Here is a 25,330-nt window from a genome sequence, read left to right on the forward strand (position 1 = left end):
AGAATATTTCCACAAAATAGGACTTGGACTTTACGCAGGAGGTTTTTGGTAGGGCAGGATATCTGGATGAGATGGTCACTGACAATGAAACACAGGATCTGATTCACAAAGGTAAACCTACACTTTTGAGTAATTTTACAATTGTTTACTATTCACAAAGGGATTTATAAGTATTATCTTTAGGAGTGTGAAGTCTCAGCACATAAAAAAAGATAGGGCTGTCCTATTTTTATGTGCACAGCCTTCGCTCTTGTAAAGATATTACTCCTAAATATCTTGTGAATAGCAAACAAACAATCATACACAAAAAGGTAAGTTTACCTTGTGAATCAGGCCCCTAGTGTCTAGAGAAATCCAATGGTACTTTTAATCCACCAGAATGAAGCACATTGGGACATCTCCATATCATCCAAGAAGTGATGTGTTGGCTGAAAATAGGGTGATTTACTGATCAGTTGCAGTTGACCATGATCAACAAGTTGGGGTGGAGGAAAACGTAATTGTTTTGGGCAATGCGAAAGATTACATTTAAGTGCAGCGGCACCACCAGTCACTTTGCTGCCATGCCTGATCAAATCAAAATAACATGACATTACTTAGGTTTATAGGTAACTTAATGGACCACAACTAATTTCTGTCACAGAACTGTTTGTAGGTAAATCGGTTGCATTCAGTGATTATTCTTTAATATGTACCTCATTATTTTGAAAAATGTTAATGCAGACTAAGAAACAAAATCAGTCAACTATAGGAGTATTTATTTTATTAGAATGAAAAGCCATTTTAAGTGTAATATGAAACAGTAAGAGACTTTATCAAGGTCAGGTCCAGAGACCATGATGCAGGCTTTTCCTTTTGAAATACAACACAAACATTGAAAAAGACAAGACACAGCACTGGCACACTTAGGTCATTTCATATGATCAATACACTTAGGTGTCATAACAGGACAATTACAGACATTTCTGCAGACTTACAAATAGCTTCTGGATTACTAATTAGAATGGAATATCATTGTGTTCACCAACTTGAATTATCATGTAAAAATACTTACAAAAATCTCAACTATCTTTAAAAAAAAGATGTTAAATACGTAGAAAGTACACTTTGTTCAGAATGAAAAGTCAGCCGAAAAGTCCATGTTCTGATAAATGAGCACCAGGCATAGCAATATAAAAAGCTTTGCAATGTCAATTTGGTGCTAGATAGCTCCTTAGGTCCCTGAAAGTCCAATTGAACTATTCTTCCTTATCAACATCTCCAGATCCAGTTTTCTGGTTTTTTATCTGTGAAGAAAAAAAAAAAATATTGTTTTATTTATGTTCATTATATAAAAAAGAGAAAAATCAGGCTGGTGGAAGACATAGAACAATGCTCTCGTTATTCAATAGAAAGTAAACGATGGCGATAAAATAATATTGGTTGTTGTAAAAACAGGCAATGAATTGGCCAGAAGAATGGAAAGGAAATTAAAATGATCAGGCCACTACATGACAGTAACCTGTAAATCCCAGCTACACCACTAACGGTGCCAAAATTACTGCTGTGGCTCCTCATGTGAACCCTATTAGGAATGAGTGATCAGATTACATTCAGCAAAATAACAATGTTGGAATCAGAGTTTAGACTGCCCTGGCATGTAGACCACAGAAGAAGCAACAGCTTGGATTGTGTTTTTTATGTGCACACTGTTCGTCAGCACGGCAAAGCCAATTTAACTCATTGCAAAGTGAGTTTTTAAATTAGTCTAGAGAAATCGTTATATTTTATACAAGATACTTAAAAAAAAGATAAAATGTTAGAGAACAAAGAACAAGGCTAAACAATAGTATTTTTAGAAGAAAAAAAAAAACGATTGCCCAAGAAAACATTCTTAAAAAAGTAGTTAAAAAAAGAAAAACAAACGATCCGCAATCCCAATTCAAAGTTCGAAATAAGGCTTGTACACCTTAAAGTGGTATGCAGAGAGCAGAGTTGAATTATGTTTTACTATGCTTCAATGTACTTAAAAAATAACAGATTCTTCTTTAATAAGATTTTTAACTTATGCCAATGGATCAATCACCTGCTGAACCACAGCCACTCAATACTATTGTAGGAAGCATGTACCTTGCTCTTAATTGTACTGTCAAAAGGCCATAACCCTATACTCATTTGTCATACATCCCTCTTTGGCCTCATTTCCTAGTGTACACTGTGTAAGACTCATTCATTAGCATGAAACGGCAATATAATTAAATATATATTCTGTATAAACGGCTAGCATTCTATTGCCACTGTGCCTGCGATTGAAACCGAAGAACAATTACCCTCGACCAAAGCTGCTTTTGATCCTACTCTGGTATTGACATGGTCACTCCCACTTTTTGCCTGGTATTCAATGCAATTTGGACTGAAATTGCACTGGGTACCTGCTAACCAGGTTCCCAGTGCCAGATCTCTTTCCTTGAAACTGTGCAATTCTTCCTCAACCGGTAATACCTTGCAGCACGTATTATGCCACCCTCAAGGACCCTTCACCTAGCATATGCAAGTTGACACTGCAGGCTGCAATATGAATATTTAGTATTCAAAGAGGCGTGTCCACCTAATCCGTCATCTTGGTGTTGGCAGATTTAGGCACTCTGGGACAGAGTTATGCCTACTTCCCACAGGAAGTGGTCATATAGGGGTGTATAGTGACCCCAGAAGTAAATAGGCCAATGGCCACTACCCTACACTCCCTGAAACACCCTTAGATGCAGTATTTAGGGGAGCCCCTAGCACCAGGAAAGCAGATTCCTGCTGACCTATGAAGGACACCAGAGATCTGCAAAAGACAAGCCTGAGAAAGAAGCTCCTGACTTGGCCCCAGCACCTGCCAGCCTGCCTGCCTGCTGTTCCTGCCGATTTGCGCCAAAGTCGCCTCGCCCTGCAAGCTACTTTGCCTCTAGAAGCCTGGGAGGCCTGCCTGCCTTCAAAAAAAGACCCAGGAACTCCTGTGGAGCAGCAGAGCTGCTTCCCTGCATCTTGCAGGCACCAAGACAAACTGTGAGGATTCTTGACCGCCTAAAACCCAACACTTGAAAGCACCACTGCACCAGTGCCACACAGCCCAAGCTGTAGTGGACCAACGGTGCCAACGTGGTTCCCCAGCACTCCACAGACTAAGCCCACCTTGGGCTTGCCCACTGTGGACTCACTGACGCCGCCTGCAGCCTCTTTACGCAGGCTTCCTCAACCGTGAGTGCTCCGGTGGAGAAAACCTGAGGCCTCAAAGAACCTCTGCACCAGTCGACCCTGGCCCGTAGAGCTCAGGACCTGGGGAGTCCCCACGTCCCTGGACATTCCAAGATTGGAACCCACTTGTTGGTTCCTCCCCAAATGGATGCCCAGACCTCACCTGCCATTTCTTTTCAAATGGGCCGGTCCCCACTAACACCGGGTGCAGAGGTTTAGTGTGGCATTGGGTGCCCAGCCTCCCCAGTTGCACCTGGTGTGACCTGTTGGTGTGGTCCTGACATCTACCCAATATTCACATTAAGTCCAGGAGATTGCTCTTGCAAGTCGCTGTATTGTACCGGTTTGCTGACTTTGTTTTTCCTGCATAGGATAATAATGCAACATCCAAAAATTGTACTGTTGACTTTTCAAAACTGTAGAGATTTTTTGTGCAAAACGTACTTACCTGAACTAATTAATTCTGGTGCTAATATAAAGATAATTGTTATTTTTGTAAATTGGTGTGGATCTCCTTCTTGAGTAGTGTCTCATTTATGGACGGTGTGTATTTTCAGGCTTCTCACTCCTCTCTGAAAAGCCTAAGGCTGCTTGACCACACTACCTCCTAAAAGAGCACTTTGGAATTGCTAGAGCAAGCCTCTGTCCACTAGCAAGGTAACCCCTGGATACTTTGCCTGATATATCTCATTTTGATGTATCACATAAAGACCCACCTTTCTACATCTGGTTAGATAAAAGCACATTGTCTATAAAAGTAGTTTTTAGCTTCATTCCCAGTCAAGTACACCAACTGTTTTGTTGCACCGCTTTAGAGTAGAGATTAATTGTGGCTATATTCACAGTTGCATTTGTGACAAGAGGTCACCGCAGCAATGCCTCTAGATCTCACTCTGCTCTTTCCAGAAGCACCTACTCCTTACCAATCAGAGTGCTATTCTGTTGTAAAAAGAATGAATGACTTTTACAGACCTTTGTTTCAGGCCCTACCCAAAAGATTTTATTTCACAGCACACAACCTATACTTCAAGAAAAAGTTATGTATCCAGATAAAATAATGCTAAACCTATACACAATACTAAACTTCAAACGACTATCAAAAAAATTAATGAACAGTGTTTACATTGGCCTATGTGTTCTTAACACCAGTAAACAAGGCATCCTTTGCAGATCACAAATTCATAGGTCTAATTGTAGGTACTTTTTCAGGTCCCAGGGCGATCGGGGGAACTGGATGCAGATTAGGCTTTTACCTTTTTTGCTCTACCTTATTTTTGACTCACAACTGATCACAAAGTACACTCCTTTAGTACTTGGCTCTTAGGGTATTACATTCAAACAGTCCAAAGCTTACTAAGGGCGATGTTGTAGGGGAAAGAATCAGAACTCAATTAAAGCAAATAACAGCCGGCAGTAAATTACAATCCAGGCAGTGTTTTTTTTTTTACTTGGAAAAGGAAAGGATATTGCTTACCCTGTAAGCATCTGTCTGTTGCATGTAGTGTTGTAGATTTACATGCTGGGTTTATAGGTGTCATAGTAAGACTCCAGCGACCTTTGAGGAGAGAGCACATGAGATGGTGTGTAGAAGGAAGAGGAGGTAGAGGTGATGGAGGAGGAGGAGGTTTGTTCTTAGACCTCCTGAGGGAAAGAGGGGAGGAGAGGCCCATGAATGTCTGATAGCTGGACTTCCTCTATAGCAAGCATGCATTTCTGGGGCAGAATCTTGTCCAATGCCTCAGTTATGCCTGTATGTGGGTGGATGACAATTTTTCACAGTCTCATGTTGAACTCGAGCTGAAGCCTCTTCAAGATGGGACGTTCCTCGAGGTCAAGGGCAGCAGGCTTCTAGCAGACCGTGGCTTGGGAGCAGACGGTGGCTCTGGCACAGACAATGGCTATGGTGCCAATGACTGCTTTGACTAGGATGGCTTTTGTTGCCTGTGAGCCTTCAGCTTCAAAAGGTACTTCTGATTTTGGTGGTTCGATGAAGACGTGCATCTTTGGGAGTCGAGGCCTGTTGAGAATCGAGGGCCTTGGCAAGGTCTGTACTCAGCTCTGAATCAGTATCGGCGAGCTTTTGAGGGCGATGGGCCACCAGAAAGTGGTGGATTTGGCACTGGACTAGACACCCATCCACCAAAGGGGTAGTGCGTGGCGCCACCATGTGGCCACACTAGAGGAATGGTGGGTACTCTGGCATCAACAGTATGCACATATGGAGTGGTCTTTACCCATGGTCCAGATCTGACAGAGGTGGATGGAGGGTCCTCGCAAGCAGCTTCTTCCTCCCCCAGGAAGAGCACCTCGCTGGACTACGAGGCATCAGAGTTGATGTATTGGAGTTGGGTGGCCAAGATATGCTGTGACTCACCCAACACCTCCTGCTCTTCTTCAGTGCCCAGAAGATCGGTTTCACCAAAGATATTGGGTGTTTCTGAAGCCGACTGGGTCATTCTGCTGTGTGACCACCACAAACTCTGCACTGATGTAAGGTCTTCTTACTGCAGAACGCAGAGCAGCAATCGCAGCAGCTCTTGTCATGATCCGGTGAGAGGCACAAGTTGTAGACTGTGGAGTTTGATCCACAGATATTTAGAATTACACTGGGGATATCTCTTGAAGGGCATCCATTCCATTACTTTCAGAATGTCTGAATTCTCTGAAAGAAGTTCAGAGCAAGCAGTGGCCATAGGCCCCTGCAGGCTGAAAGGTCGGAATGGTTGTCAATGGGACCTAAAGATGAAACAGGCGCCACTAGTCCAAAATATATTGAAGTGTCTTTCTGAGTTGGAGTGGAAGTCAGCAGACTTGAGGGCACAAGGGGAATCAACAAATTTGTCAGGACCAGGGCGAGCCATCACATCAAAGCTCGATGGCAGAGAAAAACAAACAATGGTGTCTGTGACGATGCACATCTACATCTAGAGGAGGCGTCAGAGACCGTGCGACTCGAAAGACTTCGACGGAAAACAACTTGCAATATATGAGCCTAACACTAGATGGTAGAGTATGCACAGCTTGTGTATCTATAGTCACACATGCTACGAACAGTTCTTTATTGGCAGCACACAGCTCAATGCTAAACACAAGAATCATGTTGTAGGAAGTTGGCTCTGTATGTACTATTTCAAAGTAAGAAATAGCATGCACACAGTCCAAGGGTTCCCCTGAGAGGTAAGATAGTGGCAAAAAGAGATAATTCTAATGCTCTATTTTGTGGTAGTGGGGTCGAGCAGTAGGCTTATCAGAGGGTAGTGTTAAGCATTTGTTGTACACACACAGGCAATAAATGAGGAAGACACACTCAAAGACAATTCCAGGCCAGTAAGTTTTTATATAGAAAAATATATTTTCTTAGCTTATTTTAAGAACCACAGGTTCGAGATTTACAAAAAATACTTTAAATTAAAGGTATTTCACTCAGGTATCTCAGGAACTTTGAATCATCACAATAGCATGTACAGTTTTGTCAAAAATGGCAATAAGCTATTTTAAAAGTGGACACTGTGCAAAAATCAACAGTTCCTGGGGGAGGTAAGTATTTGTTAAGTTCACAGGTAAGTAAAACAGGGTTCAAAGTTAGGTCCAAGGTAGCCCACCGTTGGGGGTTCAAGGCAACCCCACAGTCACCACACCAGCAGCTCAGGGCTGGTCAGGTGCAGAGGTCAAAGAGGTGCCCAAAACACATAGGCTTCAATGGAAATAAAGGTGCCCCGGTTCCAGTCTGCCAGCAGGTAAGTACCCGCGACTTCGGAGGGCAGACCAGGGAGAGGGAGGTTTTGTAGGGCACTGGGGGGGTTGGGGTTGGGGCACAAGCAGACACAAAGTACACCCTCAGCAGCACAGGGGCGGCCGGGTGCAGAGTGTAAACAGGCGTCTGGTTTGCAATAGAGATAAATGGGGGACCCAAGGGTCTCTTCAACGATGCAGACAGGCAAAGGGGGGGGCTCCTCGGGGTAGCCACCACCTGGGCTAGGAAGAGGGCCGTCTGGGGGTCGCTCCTGCACTGGAGTTCGGTTCCTTCAGGTCCTGGGGGCTGCAGGTGCAGTGTGTTTTCCAGATGTCGGGTTCCTTGAAGCAGGCAGTCGCGGTCAGGGGGAGCCTCTGGATTCCCTCTGCAGGTGTCGCTGTGGGGAGTCAACTCTGGCTACTCACGGGCTCGCAGTCGCCGGGGAGTCCTCCCTGTAGTGTTGGTTTTCCGCAGGTCGAGCCGGGGGCGTCGGGTGCAGAGTGGAAAGTCTCACGCTTCGGGCGGGGAACGTGTGGTCTTTAAAAGTTGCTTCTTTGTTGCAAAGTTAGAGGTTTGCTGAACAGGGCCGCTGTCCTCTGGAGTTTCTTGGTCCTTTTAGATACAGGGTAGTCCTCTGAGGCTTCACAGGTCGCTGGACCCTGGGGGATGCGTTGCTGTTGCAGTTTTTCTCGAAGTGGGGAGACAGGCCAGTAGGGCTGGGGCCAAAGCAGTTGGTGTCTCCGTCTTCTCTGCAGGGCTTCAGGTCAGCAGTCCTTCGTCTTCAGGTTGCAGGAATCTTATCTTCCTAGGTTCTGGGGGCCCCCAAATACTCAATTTAGGGGTGTGTTTAGATCTGGGAGGTTAGTAGCCAATGGCTACTAGCCCGGAGGGTGGCTACACCCTCTTTGTGCCTCCTTCCGGTGGGGAGGTGGCACATCCCTAATCCTATTGGGGGAATCCTCCATCTGCAAGATGGAGGATTTCTAAAAGTCAGAATCACCTCAGCTCAGGACACTTTAGGGGCTGTCCTGACTGGCCAGTGACTACTCCTTATTTTTCTCATTATCTCCTCCAGGCTTGCCGCCAAAAGTGGGGGCAGTGGCCGGAGGAGCAGGCATCTCCACTAGCTGGGATGCCCTGTGGCGCGGTAACAAAGGGGGTGAGCCTTTGAGGCTGACTGCCAGGTGTTACAGTTCCTGCAGGGGGAGGTGAGAGGCACCTCCACCCAGTACAGGCTTTGTTACTAGCCACAGAGTGACAAAGGCACTCTCCCCATGTGGCCAGCAACATGTCTGGTGTGTGGCAGGCTGGCAAAAACTAGCCAGCCCACACTGGAAGTTGATATGTTTTCAGGGGGCATCTCTAAGATGCCCTCTGGGTGTATTTCACAATAAGATGTACACTGGCATCAGTGTGCATGTATTGTGCTGAGAAGTTTGATACTAAACTTCCCAGTTTTCAATGTAGCCATTATGGTGCTGTGGAGTTCGTGTATGACAGACTCCCAGACCATATACTCTTATGGCTACCCTGCACTTACAATGTCTAAGGTTTTGCTTAGACAATGTAGGGGCACAGTGCTCATGCACCTATGCCCTCACCTGTGGTATAGTGCACCCTGCCTTAGGGCTGTAAGGCCTGCTAGAGGGGTGACTTATCTATGCCATAGGCAGTGTGAGGTTGGCATAGCACTCTGAGGGGAGTGCCATGTCGACTTAGTAATTTTCTCCCCACCAGCACACACAAGCTGGCAAGCAGTGTGCATGTGCTGAGTGAGGGGTCCCCAGGGTGGCATAAGACATGCTGCAGCCCTTAGAGACCTTCCCTGGCATAAGGGTCCTTGGTACCAGGGGTACCAGTTACAAGGGACTTACCTGGATGCCAGGGGTGTGCCAATTGTGGAGACAAAGGTACAGTTTTAGGGAAAGAACACTGGTGCTGGGGCCTGGTTAGCAGGCCTCAGCACACTTTCAAATCATAACTTGACATCAGCAAAGGCAAAAAGTCAGGGGGTAACCATGCCAAGGAGGCATTTCCTTACACATGTTAAGTACAATTAGTACTTGGCATGTTGGGGAAGGAGGGGGCATTTTGGCGAGAACACAATCCGGGAACCTCAAAAGCACAGATTCATATATTATGCTTTTTAATTCTCCCAGAATGAGTACTTGTACAAGGTAAATTGTGTCTGTAAGGTATGGTGCCTTCTTAACCATTGGTCTTTCTACTCCAGTGTCAGTCAAATGCTACTTTTCAGCCCCCACAACCTAGGTTATGCCTGTACCTTTTTTAGTGTGCAACAACACTCTGATGGTGGTGGTGTTTCTGGTTGGGGTTAGTACACTGGGTGTTCTTTATGTGCACACTCACCGGGGAGTCGCAGTGTCTTGATGAGGTCCAAAGTCTGATGTTTCTGTAGCAGGGAAGTAGTTGAAATGCAGGCAGGGTCAACAGGAGCTGCCTTCACTCCTACCAGCCAGGAAAAAGGTACTCTTTTCAAGTCTTTCTTGGACCCCCACCTCCAAACCACCACCCAACAAAAGAGCCCAACCTGGTCAGAGAAGTCATCAGGTGGGGAGTGGGACACCTGAACTGCTATCACCATTTCCTTCTAGTGCCTCACCATCCCAGGCAAACATTTGAATGTAGTCACGGGTTTTCTTGGCTAAAAGACATCACAGTACTAGGATTTTCGGTCCTTTGCCTTCCGTTCTCAAGTGTCTTCCTCAACACAAGAGCTCACCACAATCACAGATTCAGGGTGTGAGATGCTTCTCTCTCGGGCATGTTGCAGAGGAACAAGGGTCACAAGGCCTCCCCACACAGTCTCACGGTGCAGAGCCTTCCTTGGCCTTGAGTGGGCCAACATCCAATTCAGCATGCACAGCTCCTTGAGGCACTCCTCCTCGAAGCAGCTTTTCCTTCATGAAGGGGTACCTCCAGTGCACATCTTCAGCAGTTCGTGATTGCCTTCATTCAAGGTAGTTGAAGGCAGCTTCTCCTGTAAGGATGCAGAACTTCCACGTTCCTGTTACCAAACCTGGCAAAGGAGAGTTACGGTCAGTGATGCCCCCAACCCTGGGCCACAGAGGCCTTTTCTGGTTCTATTAAATCAGGACCTCAGGCACGGTCAACAAGAAAAATCAGGCACACAGACTAGCATTTCTGTCCTATACCCAGTTTGAAAACAGATTGTATACTCAACAAGTCTAGCACTAATCTGGTTTCAGGCAGTTACTTTTGCCAGTTCACCAGAATGATCAAGCCACAGCTTTTGTCCACTAACCCCAACAAGAAAGAGGGAGTAGGCTGGGGGCTCCCTGTCACTGGAATCCAAAACAGAAAGCCTTCATCACAAGAATGATGCAGGAAGGGAAAAAGGCTTTCCTACTATTCACAGAGGAACTCTCTTTTCTATCCTTCAGACACTTGAGTCTGGTCCTGTAAAAGGGATTTCAGGAGTGCTCTGGGAGAAGCCCTGCAATTCACAATACTGCCCAGCAGGCACTCTCCAACCTTCATATGCACCACTGTGACACAAGATCCAAAATGGATTCCTGGGATGCCACATTCAAGCAAAGCACACACAATACATGTTCATCCTTACTACACATACATGGGCTAAATATAGGTAAAGAAGGTCCCAGGTGTAGGGAACTGGCAGACAATTTAAAACAAGAAAGACTTATTCAGTTCTCCAATACTATCTGTGGAACCATTAACACCGAATAACTGGAAATATTCTGAGCCCCTCACACTATTTAAATGGTATTCTAAATTATGAAATGTGCTAGCTACGGGAAAGATCACCTATGACTTGAATAGTCAAGATGAGCACTTCCGGATGATATGACAATGGTCAACCCTGTACACACGAGTCTTGGAATTACATTAGCCATGATGCTCTATCAGCAGACTACTGTACCAAAAGCAAGAAGAGAATCTAACTTACTAATGAGACTTACTTTGCTGAAGGGATGCTGGGACAGGAAAGATTGTTCAGCGAGGCAACTCTGTTTTACATTATGTACGAGGACACTGTTATGCTGATGAGATAGAAATCGAATAGCATAACTGGAGATGGCAAATGAATATTTGTGTCTATCTATTGTATTGTCTATGTTGCGATGCAAGAAACAGGTAAAAAAAAATTAAAAAAAATAAAAAAAGTTGCAGGTAAAATCAGTTGCTGCCACCAACTCAAAGCCTTCCACATCCCACTGAGGGGAGAGTAGTCATGCTTAATAAGGAGAGTGTACATGGTGTGCTTCTCCAAACTACAGAGCTATGTTCTGGGCCACATTCCTCGTCACAATAAGTATTTAACATACATGCTAAATTGTTGTCCAAGAGAGGCCAAAAATCAAAAGTTACATACTTACAGAAATCTTGTTGAGCTAAATAGAAGACACGGGCTCGTCCCAGATTATGATTCACCCAAGAGAGGCCAAAAATCAAAAGTTACATACTTACAGAAATCTTGTTGAGCTAAATAGAAGACACGGGCTCGTCCCAGATTATGATTCACCCACAATAAAATGTTCACCTCGTCAGACACAGTCACAGGGACCTGCTACTTTCATCATGGCATGCAGCTTCACCACTGAATCAATCACTACCTGATTGTGAATGTCCTGTAAAAACAGTGTATTTCCAGAAATAGAAACCGGTGGACTTTTGCAACCTGTATAACCCTAACCAACCTGCACTCTACAAAGCAAATATATATTAGTTCTTATTGGCTACACGTTGCAACCAGTGGTGCGCACAAAAACACTGCCGACAAACTAGTAAAAAGAGGGAATGTAATCCTTCAAAACTGAACTCTGTAGAATTGATAGAAACACAAGCATAAATGGAGTAGTCTGCAAGAAATCAATGATTTAACATCAAAAATCTTATTAGAACTGGAATGCTGGGGGTTCTATTGAAGACAAATTGATGGGATACGGCCAACATTGGTTGCTTTAGACCTTTTGCTTCAACATTATTTCAACATTTTGAGTTTCTGTTGCAAGCAAACATATCTTAATATATTACAACCTTGTTATTATAAAGGGCTTACAAACATCTGAAATGTTAAATTGACATAATGCAGTCTCTTTAATTATGTGCAGCTGCACACTGTCAGATTCCGTTTAACTAGGCACATACCCTAAACTTCTACCAGTATGTGTATGAAAAAAGGGGTTAAGGATACATACTGAGAGTAGCATTATACTTTGGTATACTGACATATGTAAAGACTATAATTACAAATTAGATTATCTACACAATTTACCTTGGTGTTCCTGCCAACGTGGGCAACATTGTTTCGAGTTGTAGAATGTGTGGATAAATCGTCCTTCCAACTGTAAAAATAAAAAAAACGACATTTAAAAAAAAAAAAAAAAAATATTGATGCACAGTTGTTTCGAGGCTCAAGTCTGAAATGACCTTACAGGTTCACGGTACAGAGAATTCTCCTAATTGAATGAAGTAACCTAGAAGGATCAAAAGTGACAGGGGGTTTGACTGAAGAACTCCCATTAGACAAATGTATAGAGAGAATCCGTGTTAGTCAACAGAAGGGACGGTTTAGGTTTGGTGGCATATATGGAAAATGTCACTTACCCAGTGTAAATCTGTTCGTGGCATGAGACGCTGCAGATTCATATGCTGTGCATTATCCTGCTATCTAGTGTTGGGATCGGAGTGTTACAAGTTGTTTTTCTTCGAAGAAGTCTTTTCGAGTCACGAGACCGAGGGACTCCTTCCTTTCGGCTCCATTGTGCATGGGCGTCGACTCCATCTTAGATTGTTTTCCCCGCTGAGGGTGAGGTAGGAGTTGAGAGTATACTAGATGTGTCCATGCAAATGTGTATGTACATAATGTGTATTAAAATAATATTTGTTTACAAATCTTATTCAACTAACAACGGCTTCCTGCTCCCGGGGAGGTGGGAGGGTGCATGTGAATCTGCAGCGTCTCATGCCACGAACAGATGTACACTGGGTAAGTGACATTTTCCATTCGGTGGCATGTGTAGCTGCAGATACACATGCTGTGCATAGACTATTAAGTAGTAACCTCCCCTAAAAAGCGGTGGCTTAGCCTGTAGGAGTTGAAGTTGTTTGAAATAATGTTCTTAATACAGCCTGTCCTACTGTGGCTAGTTGTAATGTTAACACATCTACACAGTAATGCTTCGTGAATGTATGAGGCGTAGACCAGGTGGCTGCCTTACAAATTTCAGTCATAGGTATATTCCCTAGAAAAGCCATTGTGGCGCCTTTTTCCCTAATGGAATGCGCTTTTGGTGTAATAGGTAGATCTCTTTTTGCTTTGATATAGCAAGTTTGAATACATTTAACTATCCATCTGGCAATGCCTTGTTTGGATATAGGATTACCTGTATGAGGTTTTTGGAAGGCTACAAACAATGGTTTTGTTTTACAAAATTGTTTTGTCCTGTCAATGTAATACATTAGTGCTCTCTTTATGTCTAATGTATGTAAGGCTCTTTCGGCTACTGAGTCTGGTTGTGGAAAGAAGACTGGGAGTTCCACTGTTTGGGTTAGGTGGAACGGCGATATGACTTTTGGTAAGAATTCGGGATTTGTACGGAGAACCACTTTTTGTTTATGTATTTGTATAAAGGGTTCTTGTATAGTAAATGCTTGTATCTCACTTACTCTTCTAAGTGATGTGATAGCTATTAGAAAGGCCACTTTCCAAGTTAAGTATTGCATCTCACAAGAGTGAATGGGTTCGAATGGTGGTCCCATGAGTCGTGTTAATACAATATTAAGGTTCCACGAAGGCACTGATGGTGTTCTTGGGGGTATGATTCTTTTTAGTCCCTCCATAAATGCTTTGATGACTGGGATTCTAAAACGCGATGTTGAATGTGTAATCTGCAGATAGGCAGATATTGCTGTGAGATGTATTTTAATTGAAGAGAATGCTAGCTTAGACTTTTGTAAGTGTAATAAGTAGCCTACAATGTCCTTTACGGAAGCATGTACTGGTTGAATTTGATTAGTGTGGCAGTAGTAAACAAATCTTTTCCATTTGTTTGCGTAACAATGTCTTGTAGTGGGTTTTCTAGCTTGTTTAATGACCTCCATACATTCTTGTGTAAGGTCTAAATGTCCAAATTCTAAGATTTCAGGAGCCAGATTGCTAGACTGAGTGATGCTGGATTCGGGTGTCTGATCTGTTGTTTGTGTTACATTAACAGATCTGGCCTGTTTGCTAGATTTATCAGTAGTACCTCACATCAAATTACCAGTGTTGTGTACCACGATTGGCGAGCCCAGGTTGGTGCTATAAGTATTAGTTTGAGTTTGTTTTGACTTAGTTTGTTTACCAGATAAGGAATGAGTGGGAGAGGAGGAAAAGCGTAAGCAAATATCCCTGACCAACTGATCCATAACGCATTGCACTTGGACTGAGGGTGTGGGTACCTGGACGCAAAGTTTTGGCATTTTGCGTTTTCTTTTGTTGTGAATAGGTCTATTTTTGGTGTTCACCAGCGTAGAAAGTAATCTTGTAGGATCTGGGGATGAATTTCCCATTCGTGTGTTTGTTGGTGATCTCGATCGAGATTGTCGGCCAACTGGTTCTGAATGCCTGGGATGTATTGAGCTATCTCACGTTTGGGACAATGGCTATGCATGAAGATCATGCCTAGAAGTTTCATTACAAACCTTACTTGGTAGTGTTGGTTTGGCTGTATGTTTAATGTTATATTTTGGAACGCTTGTACCCTTTGTGGACTTGGAGTGGCAATCGCTTTTTGTGTGTTGAGTGTTGCTCCCAAGTATTGTTGTATTTGGGATGGCTGCAGATGTGATTTTTTGTAATTTATAGAAAATCCTAGTTTGTGTAGAGTTTCTATAACGTATTGCGTGTGAAGAAGACACTGTTGTTGAGTGCTGGCTTTTATTAACCAGTCGTCTAAGTATGGGAATACCTGCATGTGCTGTTTCCTTATGTGAGCGGCTACTACTGCAAGGCATTTTGTGAATATCCTTGGGGCTGTTATCCCGAATGGTAACACTTTGAATTGATAGTGCACGCCGTGTATTACAAACCGTAAGTATTTTCTGTGAGATGTAAGTATGGGTATGTGAAAGTATGCATCCTTGAGATCTAACGTTGACATGTAGTCCTCTTTTTTTTAGTAAGGGAACCACGTCTTGAAGTGTTACCATGTGGAAGTGATCCAACTTGATGAAGAGATTCAGAGTTCTGAGGTCTAATATGGGTCTTAACGTTTTGTCTTTCTTTGGAATTAGGAAATATAGTGAGTAGACACCTGTTCCTTTCTGATGGTTGGGTACTAATTCTATTGCTTGTTTTTGTAACAATGCTTGGACTTCTAGTTGTAACAGGTCCAAGTGTTGTTTGGACATATTGTGCGCATTTGGGGGCACATCTGGCAGGAAATTTATTAATTCTATGCAATAACCATGTTGGAGAATGGCTAGGACCCATGCGTCCGTAGTTATGTGTGTCCAGTTTTGGTAGTATGCAGTACGTCTCCCCCCCACTGGTGTTAAGTGTTGGGGTTTTGTGACATTGAAGTCACTGTTTGGTTTGACTTGTCTTAGGTGTTTGGAATTTTCCCCTTGCTCTTGGGAATTGTCCACCCCTACATGAGCCTCAAAACCCTCCTCTCTGGTATTGTCCCTGATAGGTGGGTCTGGTTTGCGAGGTGGAAGGCTCTAGTGTTTGCATACGAAAGCCCCCTCTAAATTGTGGCTTTCTAAATGTGCCTCTGCTTTGTGGGGAGTAGAGCGCACCCATGGCTTTGGCCGTGTCCGTGTCCTTTAATTTTTCAATTGCTGTGTCCACCTCCGGCCCAAACAATTGTTCTTGGTTAAAAGGCATGTTTAACACAGCTTGTTGGATTTCTGGCTTGAATCCTGAGCTTCGTAACCATGCATGACTGCGAATGGTTACCGCAGTGTTGACTGTTCGTGCTGCTGTGTCTGCAGAGTCTAATGCGGACCTTATTTGGTTGTTGGATATTGCTTGTCCTTCTCCCACAACCTGTTGGGCACGTTTCTGGTGTTCTTTGGGCAAGTGCTGTATAATATATTGCATCTCGTCCTAGTGTGGCCTGTCGTAGCGAGCCAGTAGGGCTTGCGAGTTTGCGATCTGCCATTGATTGGCTGCCTGTGCTGCCACTCGTTTGCCTGCTGCATCAAACTTCCTACTCTCTTTGTCAGGCGGTGGAGCGTCTCCTGATGACTGAGAGTTTGCCCTCTTTCTTGCGGCTCCTACAACCACAGAGTCTGGTGTAAGTTGCTGTGTTATAAACACAGGGTCCGTTGGGGGAGGCTTGTATTTTTTCTCCACCCTAGGCGTGATAGCCCTTCCTTTCACTGGCTCCTGGAATACCTGTTTTGCGTGCTTGAGCATGCCCGGGAGCATTGGCATAGGAAGTGTGGGTGGATGCCAAGGTGTTGAACAGGAAATCATCCTCTACTGGCTTTGAATGGATTGCTACATTGTGGAACGTAGCTGCCCTGGATAGTACCGGCGTATATGCAGTACTGTCCTCTGGAGGGGACAGCCTTGTTGGGTAACAATCTGGGCTGTTGTCTGATACTGGAGCATCATATAAGTCCCATGCATCCGGATCATCCTGTGTCATCCCTGTATGCGTAGGAGACTGCATTGGAGGTGTTGTTACCGGGGACAGCTGTGGTGAGTGTAGTGGGGAAAGTTGTGGCGAAAACCTCGGTGGTGGGGTTTTATCTCTGGCCACTTTCGCCTTTGGCTGCATTTCTGACTCTTGAAATGCCAGCTTACTTTTGGTTGGAGGAAGAGTTTGTATTTTTCCAGTCTCTTTCTGGATATGCAACCTCCTTTGCGTATGGTCTGGTTCCGCCATACTTCTTTCCTGCTCAAATCTGTGTTTTTGCATTTGGCTGGAAAGTCCTTGCTCTTCTGTGTAAGAGCTTCTTTTTGGCTCCGAAGCCACTTTATTCGGTACCGATTCTTCCGAGAAAGTCTTTTTTGGTTCCGACATTACTTTTCTCACCTTGGGTGAGTCGAACTCTTGGTGGCGAGATCGTTCGGTGCCTGAAAGTCCCACCAGATCAATCTCTGTTGGAGGGGAGTAAAGCCAGTGACAGGAAAACTGGATAAAGAAAGCGGGGCTTGGCTATGATACATTAGGACATTGGATGATAGGTGAGAAAAGGCACCACTATTTTCTTAATGAGAACATTCCATGAAAAGAACCCCTCTTTTATATCCTTCCTACTACAGGGAGTGCAGAATTATTAGGCAAGTTGTATTTTTGAGGATTAATTTTATTATTGAACAACAACCATGTTCTCAATGAACCCAAAAAACTCATTAATATCAAAGCTGAATATTTTTGGAAGTAGTTTTTAGTTTGTTTTTAGTTTTAGCTATGTTAGGGGGATATCTGTGTGTGCAGGTGACTATTACTGTGCATAATTATTAGGCAACTTAACAAAAAAATATATATACCCATTTCAATTATTTATTATTACCAGTGAAACCAATATAACATCTCAACATTCACAAATATACATTTCTGACATTCAAAAACAAAACAAAAACAAATCCGTGACCAATATAGCCACCTTTCTTTGCAAGGACACTCAAAAGCCTGCCATCCATGGATTCTGTCAGTGTTTTGATCTGTTCACCATCAACATTGCGTGCAGCAGCAACCACAGCCTCCCAGACACTGTTCAGAGAGGTGTACTGTTTTCCCTCCTTGTAAATCTCACATTTGATGATGGACCACAGGTTCTCAATGGGGTTCAGATCAGGTGAACAAGGAGGTCATGTCATTAGATTTCCTTCTTTTATACCCTTTCTTGCCAGCCACGCTGTGGAGTACTTGGACGCGTGTGATGGAGCATTGTCCTGCATGAAAATCATGTTTTTCTTGAAGGATGCAGACTTCTTCCTGTACCACTGCTTGAAGAAGGTGTCTTCCAGGAACTGGCAGTAGGACTGGGAGTTGAGCTTGACTCCATCCTCAACCCGAAAAGGCCCCACAAGCTCATCTTTGATGATACCAGCCCAAACCAGTACTCCACCTCCACCTTGCTGGCGTCTGAGTCGGACTGGAGCTCTCTGCCCTTTACCAATCCAGCCATGGGCCCATCCATCTGGCCCATCAAGACTCACTCTCATTTCATCAGTCCATAAAACCTTAGAAAAATCAGTCTTGAGATATTTCTTGGCCCAGTCTTGACGTTTCAGCTTGTGTGTCTTGTTCAGTGGTGGTCGTCTTTCAGCCTTTCTTACCTTGGCCATGTCTCTGAGTATTGCACACCTTGTGCTTTTGGGCACTCCAGTGATGTTGCAGCTCTGAAATATGGCCAAACTGGTGGCAAGTGGCATCGTGGCAGCTGCACGCTTGACTTTTCTCAGTTCATGGGCAGTTATTTTGCGCCTTGGTTTTTCCACACGCTTCTTGCGACCCTGTTGACTATTTTGAATGAAACGCTTGATTGTTCGATGATCACGCTTCAGAAGCTTTGCAATTTTAAGAGTGCTGCATCCCTCTGCAAGATATCTCACTATTTATGACTTTTCTGAGCCTGTCAAGTCCTTCTTTTGACCCATTTTGCCAAAGGAAAGGAAGTTGCCTAATAATTATGCACACCTGATATAGGGTGTTGATGTCATTAGACCACACCCCTTCTCATTACAGAGATGCACATCACCTAATATGCTTAATTGGTAGTAGGCTTTCGAGCCTATACAGCTTGGAGTCAGACAACATGCATAAAGAGGATGATGTGGTCAAAATACTCATTTGCCTAATAATTCTGCACTCCCTGTATATACAGAAACCCTTAACAGCATCGGCTGCATGAGAACAGTGTCATTGGTGAGTGAGTTGTAACCATATCTAGAAACAAAAAGGTAGGAAAATATTTGTCTGGATTAGGGAGAGTAAGGAAAATAAATCCTGAATCCTGATGGGCAATGAACAAATAAAACTCTGTCACATGCCAAAAGGTACGGAAGAAATGCAAAATCACACTAAAGTGAACAGGTTTTATGTACAGACATTATGATTGGCAAACAATAGTAAGCAGTATGGATTTCCATAATCTGAGTACAACGATAATCTCTACGGGCCCCTAAAGGTAGAGCATGAAAGGATGGACTAAACTGAAAAAGCATACTGGTGGACTTGACCCTCTTCTGCAGGATCACCCCCCCCCAAACATTTTGCCTTCACCCTCTAATTGTTCTGAATTCGCTTTTGCTGGCTTTCAAACTCTGTGCACTTTACTACTGCTAACCAGTATTAAAGTGCAGGTGCTCACTTCCAGAAAAAACATACCCAGGACCCGTAAATGCTAGTCGACCTGCAGCATCTGTTTTGTCACCCACATAAGTAGCCCCTTAAAACATGTCCCAAGCCTGCTACTGGGGTCTGTTAGCAGTTTTAAATTGCCATGACTTGGCAAAATAGCCCCCCTTTGACAAATTTTAAAATCCCCTTTTGTTGCATGTGAGCGACCCCTAAGGTATGCTCTAGTAGCCCATATGGCAGGGTGATTTGAAATTAAATGTACTTTCAAGTTATACATGTGATGGTAGAGAAAAATCAGAAATTCCTTTTTCAGTCCTGTGAGGCCCATTTCTCACATAGGATAACACTGGGTTGCATTATTACCTTTAATACGTACTAACTTTAGATTGGGAGCAAGTAAGACATTCATGTTTGGCGTCAAATAAATGGTCATTTAAAATATTCTTTAATGTTAAAATCAAAATTTAAGTCACCATTTTTAAAAAGCAACTTTTAGAAATTTGTTTTTTACCTGCCCTAGCTATTTTGTCCCTGCAGCCTGGTCCTGGGTCAAACAACTAGGTGTCGTTGGCAGCTGGACTTAGTTCCTCCCAGACAGCCACACAATAGAGGGATTAAGATTGCCTGGATGGGCTGTCACCGGCAGGATGGGGATCACAGTTGGGAACAGCCCCATTTGCAAATCAATAGGCTGTGCCTTGCATTAACACAAAGGACTATACACTTCTTCATGGTGCCTGTAGGCAGACTGAAGCCTGGGATGGGGATGCAGGAAATTCCAAGCACTTCAAAGGAAATCTCTAGAAATGCCTCCTACATCAAAGACGGCACCAAGTATACAAATAGGACTCTATTATATGGTTACTACTAAGATGACAGGCCTCCGTATTAGGGCGAACGAACATCAGAATGTGGGGATCGAGTCCTTCCACACCATCAGAAGCTGCCGGATACATTCCTGGCTAGCTCACAGCGCCTCACCCAAACCCCTAACCTTGATGGGGTAGAAAGGGATTATGGCAAACTGAACATGACACTCTGATCCCCAAGGGAATTGTGGAAATCGATCTTATCCTTTCATTGTATAACTCATGTATGCCCGGGCGAACACACGAGATACAAGGTAAGTTTTCAATACATTTATTGAAACAACTGTAGCCTTTTATAGAGTTTTGCATAGAGAGAATTAGCTACAATAATCAGGCAGATGAAACAAAGCAGTGTTATCAGTATTACAAACATGGTAAAGACCATAAATAATCCAACCATGGTAAATGATTTCTAGATATTCCTACATAACCCTAAGCCTATACTGAGAGCATACTGGGTGTGCCCTCTGCATTTGCCTGATCTAAGAGCATAGCCCTCACACCCAAACCTGAACAACTGAATTATGAATCGGCCTGTAGTGCAATTGGCATCCTTTCTGGAAAGGAAAAGATCAGTGCCAGCAGAGCTGAATTCTGAACACAGCAATTGTCCCAGGACGGTAGTGGCTGGAGTGTTCCTCTGTCCCTTTTGGGTCAGTGCATCGTTTATATAATCAAAGTGACACTGTGTTAGAGGCACAGCTCTGATGCAATGATGTCTAATTGTTATAGGCTGTATCAGAAAGGGCAATGCAAGCACATGTCCCAGAAGGTAAAGGAGATTTGCACCTCCTGTGTCACCAGTCAAGCCAGTGGTAAGACAGGTGGCCATCCAAAGGCCCCACTCATTCCACTTCCAGTGGTAGGGGTCCCCTTTGAAAGAGTGGGAGTGGACATAGTGGGTCCACTTGAACCTCCCACAGCACCAGGGAACCAGTATATCCCAGTAGTAGTGGATCATGCTACTAGGTACCCTGAAGAAATTTCCCTTAGGTCCACTACTGCCCCTGCAGTAGTCAAAGCACTCATTGGTATTTTTACCAGAGTGGGATTTCCTAAGGAGGTGGTTTCTGACAGAGGTACCAATTTCATGTCAACTTACCTAAAGCACAAGGGGAGTGTGTGGGGTGACTTATAACTTCACCACACCATACCAGCCACAAACCAATGGTCATGTGGAGAGATTTAACAAGACATTGAAGGGCATGATCATGGGCCTCCCTGAAAAGCTCAAAAGGAGATGGGATGTCCTCTTGCCATGCCTGCTTTTTGCCTAAAGAGAGGTGCCACAGAAGGGAGTAGGGTTTTCCCCCTTTGAGCTTCTGTTTGGCCATCCTGTTAGGAGACCACTGGCACTTTTAAAAGAAGGCTGGGAGAGACCTTTCTATGAGCCTAAGCAAGATGTAGTGGACTTTGTACTAGGCCCACGTTCAAGGATGGCAGAGTACATGGAAAAGGCAAGCAAAAACCTTGAGGCCATCCAACAACTCCAGAAGATGTGGTATGACCAAAAGGCTGCTATGGTTGAGTTTCAGCCAGGGCAGAAAGTCTGGATTCTGGAGCCTGTGGCTCCCAGGGCACTTCAGGACAGATGGAGTGGCCCTTACCCAGTTCTTGAGAAAGAGTCAGGTCACCTACATGGTGGACCTAGGCACTAGCAGGACCCCTGAGAGGGTGATCCATGTGAAACACCTCAAACTCTTTCATGATAGGGCAGATGTAAACATGTTAATGGTTACAGATGAGGACCACGAAGCTGAGAGGAGTGAACCTCTCCCTGATTTCCTCTCCACTGACCCTAAAGATGGTTCAGTAGATGGAGTGATCTATTCAGACACCCTCTCTGGCCAACAGCAGGCTGACTGCAGTCAAGTCCTCCAGCAGTTTGATGAGCTCTTTTCTTTAACCCCTGGTCAGGCACCTGTGTACCCATGATGTTGACACAGGAGACAGTATGCCTGTCAAGAATAAAATATTCAGACAGTCTGACCAAGTTAAGGAAAGCATCAAAGTGGAAGTCCACGAGATGCTGGAGTTGGGAGTGATCGAGCACTCTGATGGTCCCTGGGCTAGCCCAGTGGTCTTGGTTCCCAAACCTCACACAAAAGATGGCAAGAGATGAGGTTGTGTGTGGACTACAGAGGGCTTAATTCTGTCACCAAGACAGATGCTCACCCAATCCCAAGGGCAGATGAGCTAATAGACAAATTAGGTGCAGCAAAATACTTAAGTACCTTTGACTTGACAGCAGGGTACTGGCAAATAAAAATGGCACCTGGAGCAAAAGAGAAAACAATATTCCCTACACCTGATGGGCACTACCAGTTTACTGTGATGCCCTTTGGCTTAAAGAATGCCCCTGCCACCTTCCAAAGGTTGGTGAATCAAGTCCTTGCTGGCTTGGAGTCCTTTAGTGCAGCTTATCTTGAAGATATTGCTGTCTTTAGCTCCAACTGGCAGGATCACCTGGTCCACCTGAAGAAGGTTTTGCAGGCCCTGCAAACAGCAGGCCTCTCTATCAAGGCATCTAAATGTCAAATAGGGCAGGGTACTGTGGTTTACTTGGGACACCCTGTAGGTGGAGGCCAAGTTCAGCCACTCCAACCCAAGATCCAGACTATTCTGGACTGGTTAGCTCCAAAAACCCAGACTCAAGTCAGGGCATTCCTTGGCTTGACTAGGTACTATAGGAGGTTTGTGAATCAACAGTGACACCCCTCACAGAACTGACCTCCAAGAAAATGCCCAAGAAAGTGAACGGGACCGTGGACTGTTAAAAGGCCTTTGACACCCTGAAGCAAGCTATGTGAACAACACCAGGTTTTGAAAGCTCCGGATTATTCTAACTAGTCCATTGTGCAGACAGATGCCTCTGAGCATGGGATAGGAGCAGCCCTGTCCCAAACAAATGAAGATGGCCCTGACCAGCCTGTTGCTTTCATTAGCAGGAAGTTACTCCCCAGGGAACAGCATTGGAGTACCACTGAGAGGGAGGCCTTTGCTGTGGTTTGGTCCCTGAAGAAGTGAGACCATACCTTTTTGGTACTCACTTCATAGTTCAAACTGACCACCGACCTCTCAGATGGCTGATGCAAATGAAAGGAGAAAACCCTAAACTGTTGAGGTGGTCCATATCCCTACATGGAATGGGCTTTGTAGTGGAACACAGACCTGGGACTGCCCATGCCAATGCTGATGGCCTTTCCAGGTTCTTCCACTTAGAAAATGAGGACTCTCTTGGGAAAGGTAAGTCTCATCCTCTTTTGTTTGGGAGGGGGGGGAGGGGGGGAGTTGGTTGTGTAAGGAAATGTCTCATTCACAGCTTCTATGTGCTGGTGGGGAGAAAATGACTACGTCGACATGTGTAGGAAGTTGGCTCTGTATATACTATTTCAAAGTAAGAAATAGTGTGCACAGAGTCCAAGGCTACCCATTAGATGTAAGATAGTGGCAAAATTCGAAAATTCTAATGCTCTATTTTCTGGTAGTGTGGTCGAGCAGTAGGCTTATCAGTGGGTAGTGTTAAGCATTTGTTGTATACACACAGGCAATAAATGAGGAACACGCACTCCGAGACAATTCCAGGCCAATAGGTTTTCATACTGAAAAATATATTTTCTTAGTTTATTTTAAGAACCACAGGTTCCAGATTTGCAGTAAACACTTTAAATGCAAGGTACTTCACTTAGATACTTTAGGAACTTTGAATAAAAGCAATATCATACAGTCTTTGTAAAAATGGCAATAAGCTATTTTCAAAGTGGACACAGTGCAAAAATCAACAGTTCCTGGGGGAGGTAAGTAAAGGTTAGGTTTGCAGGTAAGTAAAACACTTACAAGTCTCGGTGCTGGGGCATAGGCAGCACACCGTTGGGGGTACAAGGCAACCCAAGTTACCACACCAGCAGGTCAGGGCCGGTCAGGTGCAGAGGTCAAAGAGGTGCCCAAAACACATAGGCTTCAATGGAGAACAGGGGTGCTCCGGTTCCAGTCTGCCAGCAGGTAAGTACCTGCAGCCTCTGGGGGCAGACCAGGGGTGTTTTGTAGAACACTGGGTGGGGACACAAGTAGGCACACAAAAACACCCTCAGCAGCACAAGGGTGGCCGGGTGCAGTGCGCAAAGCAGGCGTTGGGTTTCAGGTAGAAAACAATGGAGGGACCCGGGATCACTCTAGCGGTGCAGGCAGGTACGGGGGGCTTCTTAGGACAGAGGGCAGGCATCTCCACTAGCTGGAGTGCCCTGGGCATTGTAACACGAAGCTTGAGCCTTTGAGGCTCACTGCTAGGTGTTACAGCTCCTGCAGGGGGAAGGTGTTAAGCACCTCCACCCAGTGCAGGCTTTGTTTCTGTCCTCAGACAGCACAAAGGCTCTTGCCCCAGGGAGTCAGAAACTCATCTCTCAGCAGCAGGCTGGCCCAGACCAGTCAGTCCTGCACTGAAGGATTGGGTAAAATCCAGGGGGCATCTCTAAGATGCCCTCTGTGTGCATTTTTTAAATAAATCCAACACTGGCATTAGTGTGGGTTTATTATTCTGAGAAGTTTAATACCAAACTTCCCAGTATTCAGTGTCGCCATTATGGAACTGTGGAGTTAATTTTTGACAAACTCCCAGACCATATACTTAATATGGCCACAGTGTACTTACAATTTCTAAGAATGGACCTAGACACTGTAGGGGCATATTGCTCTACAGCTATGCCTCCACCCGTGGTATAGTGCACCCTGCCTTAAGGCTGTAAGGCCTGCTAGAGGGGTGACTTGCCTATGCCACAAGCAGTATTTTGTGTGCATGGCACCCTGAGGGAGGATGCCATGTCGACTTTGCCTTTCCCCCCCCCACCAACACACACAATCTGCAATGGCAGTGTGTATGTGTTAGGTGAGCAGTCCCTAAGGGTGGCACAACACATGCTGCAGCCCTTAGAGACTTTCCCTGGTCACAGGTTCCTTGGTACCACTGGTACCTTTTACAAGGGACTTATCTATGTGCCACGGGTGTGCCAATTGTGGAAACAATGGTACATTTTAAGTGAAAGAGCACTGGTGCTGCAGCCTGATTAGCAGGGTCCCAGCACACTTCTCAGACAAGTCATCATCAATATCCGGCAAAAAGTGGGGGGTAACTGCAACAGGGAGCCATTTTCCTACAACATGGCACTCCCCTCAGAGTGCCATGCCCACCTCAGACTGCCTGT

The 25,330-nt window shown here is 44.7% G+C and overlaps 1 protein-coding gene across 4 annotated transcripts in view; it reads right to left on the reverse strand.

Annotated features, from left to right (window-relative positions):
- Positions 1-741: 741 nt before the first annotated feature.
- TRAFD1 (TRAF-type zinc finger domain containing 1) overlaps positions 742-25,330 on the reverse strand; it is a 175,448-nt gene continuing 150,859 nt past the window's right edge. For all 4 annotated transcript variants that reach the window (XM_069214817.1, XM_069214816.1, XM_069214815.1 and 1 more), the window contains 2 exons: positions 12,234-12,303; positions 742-1,286 (listed from right to left, as the gene is read on the reverse strand). In XM_069214817.1, coding sequence (XP_069070918.1) covers positions 1,283-1,286; positions 12,234-12,303 — 74 coding nt within the window. In that variant the 3' untranslated portion in view covers positions 742-1,282. The remainder of the gene's footprint in view (positions 1,287-12,233; positions 12,304-25,330) is intronic.

This window comes from Pleurodeles waltl, chromosome 11 (genome assembly GCF_031143425.1).
Source record: "Pleurodeles waltl isolate 20211129_DDA chromosome 11, aPleWal1.hap1.20221129, whole genome shotgun sequence".
NCBI lineage: Eukaryota > Metazoa > Chordata > Amphibia > Caudata > Salamandridae > Pleurodeles > Pleurodeles waltl.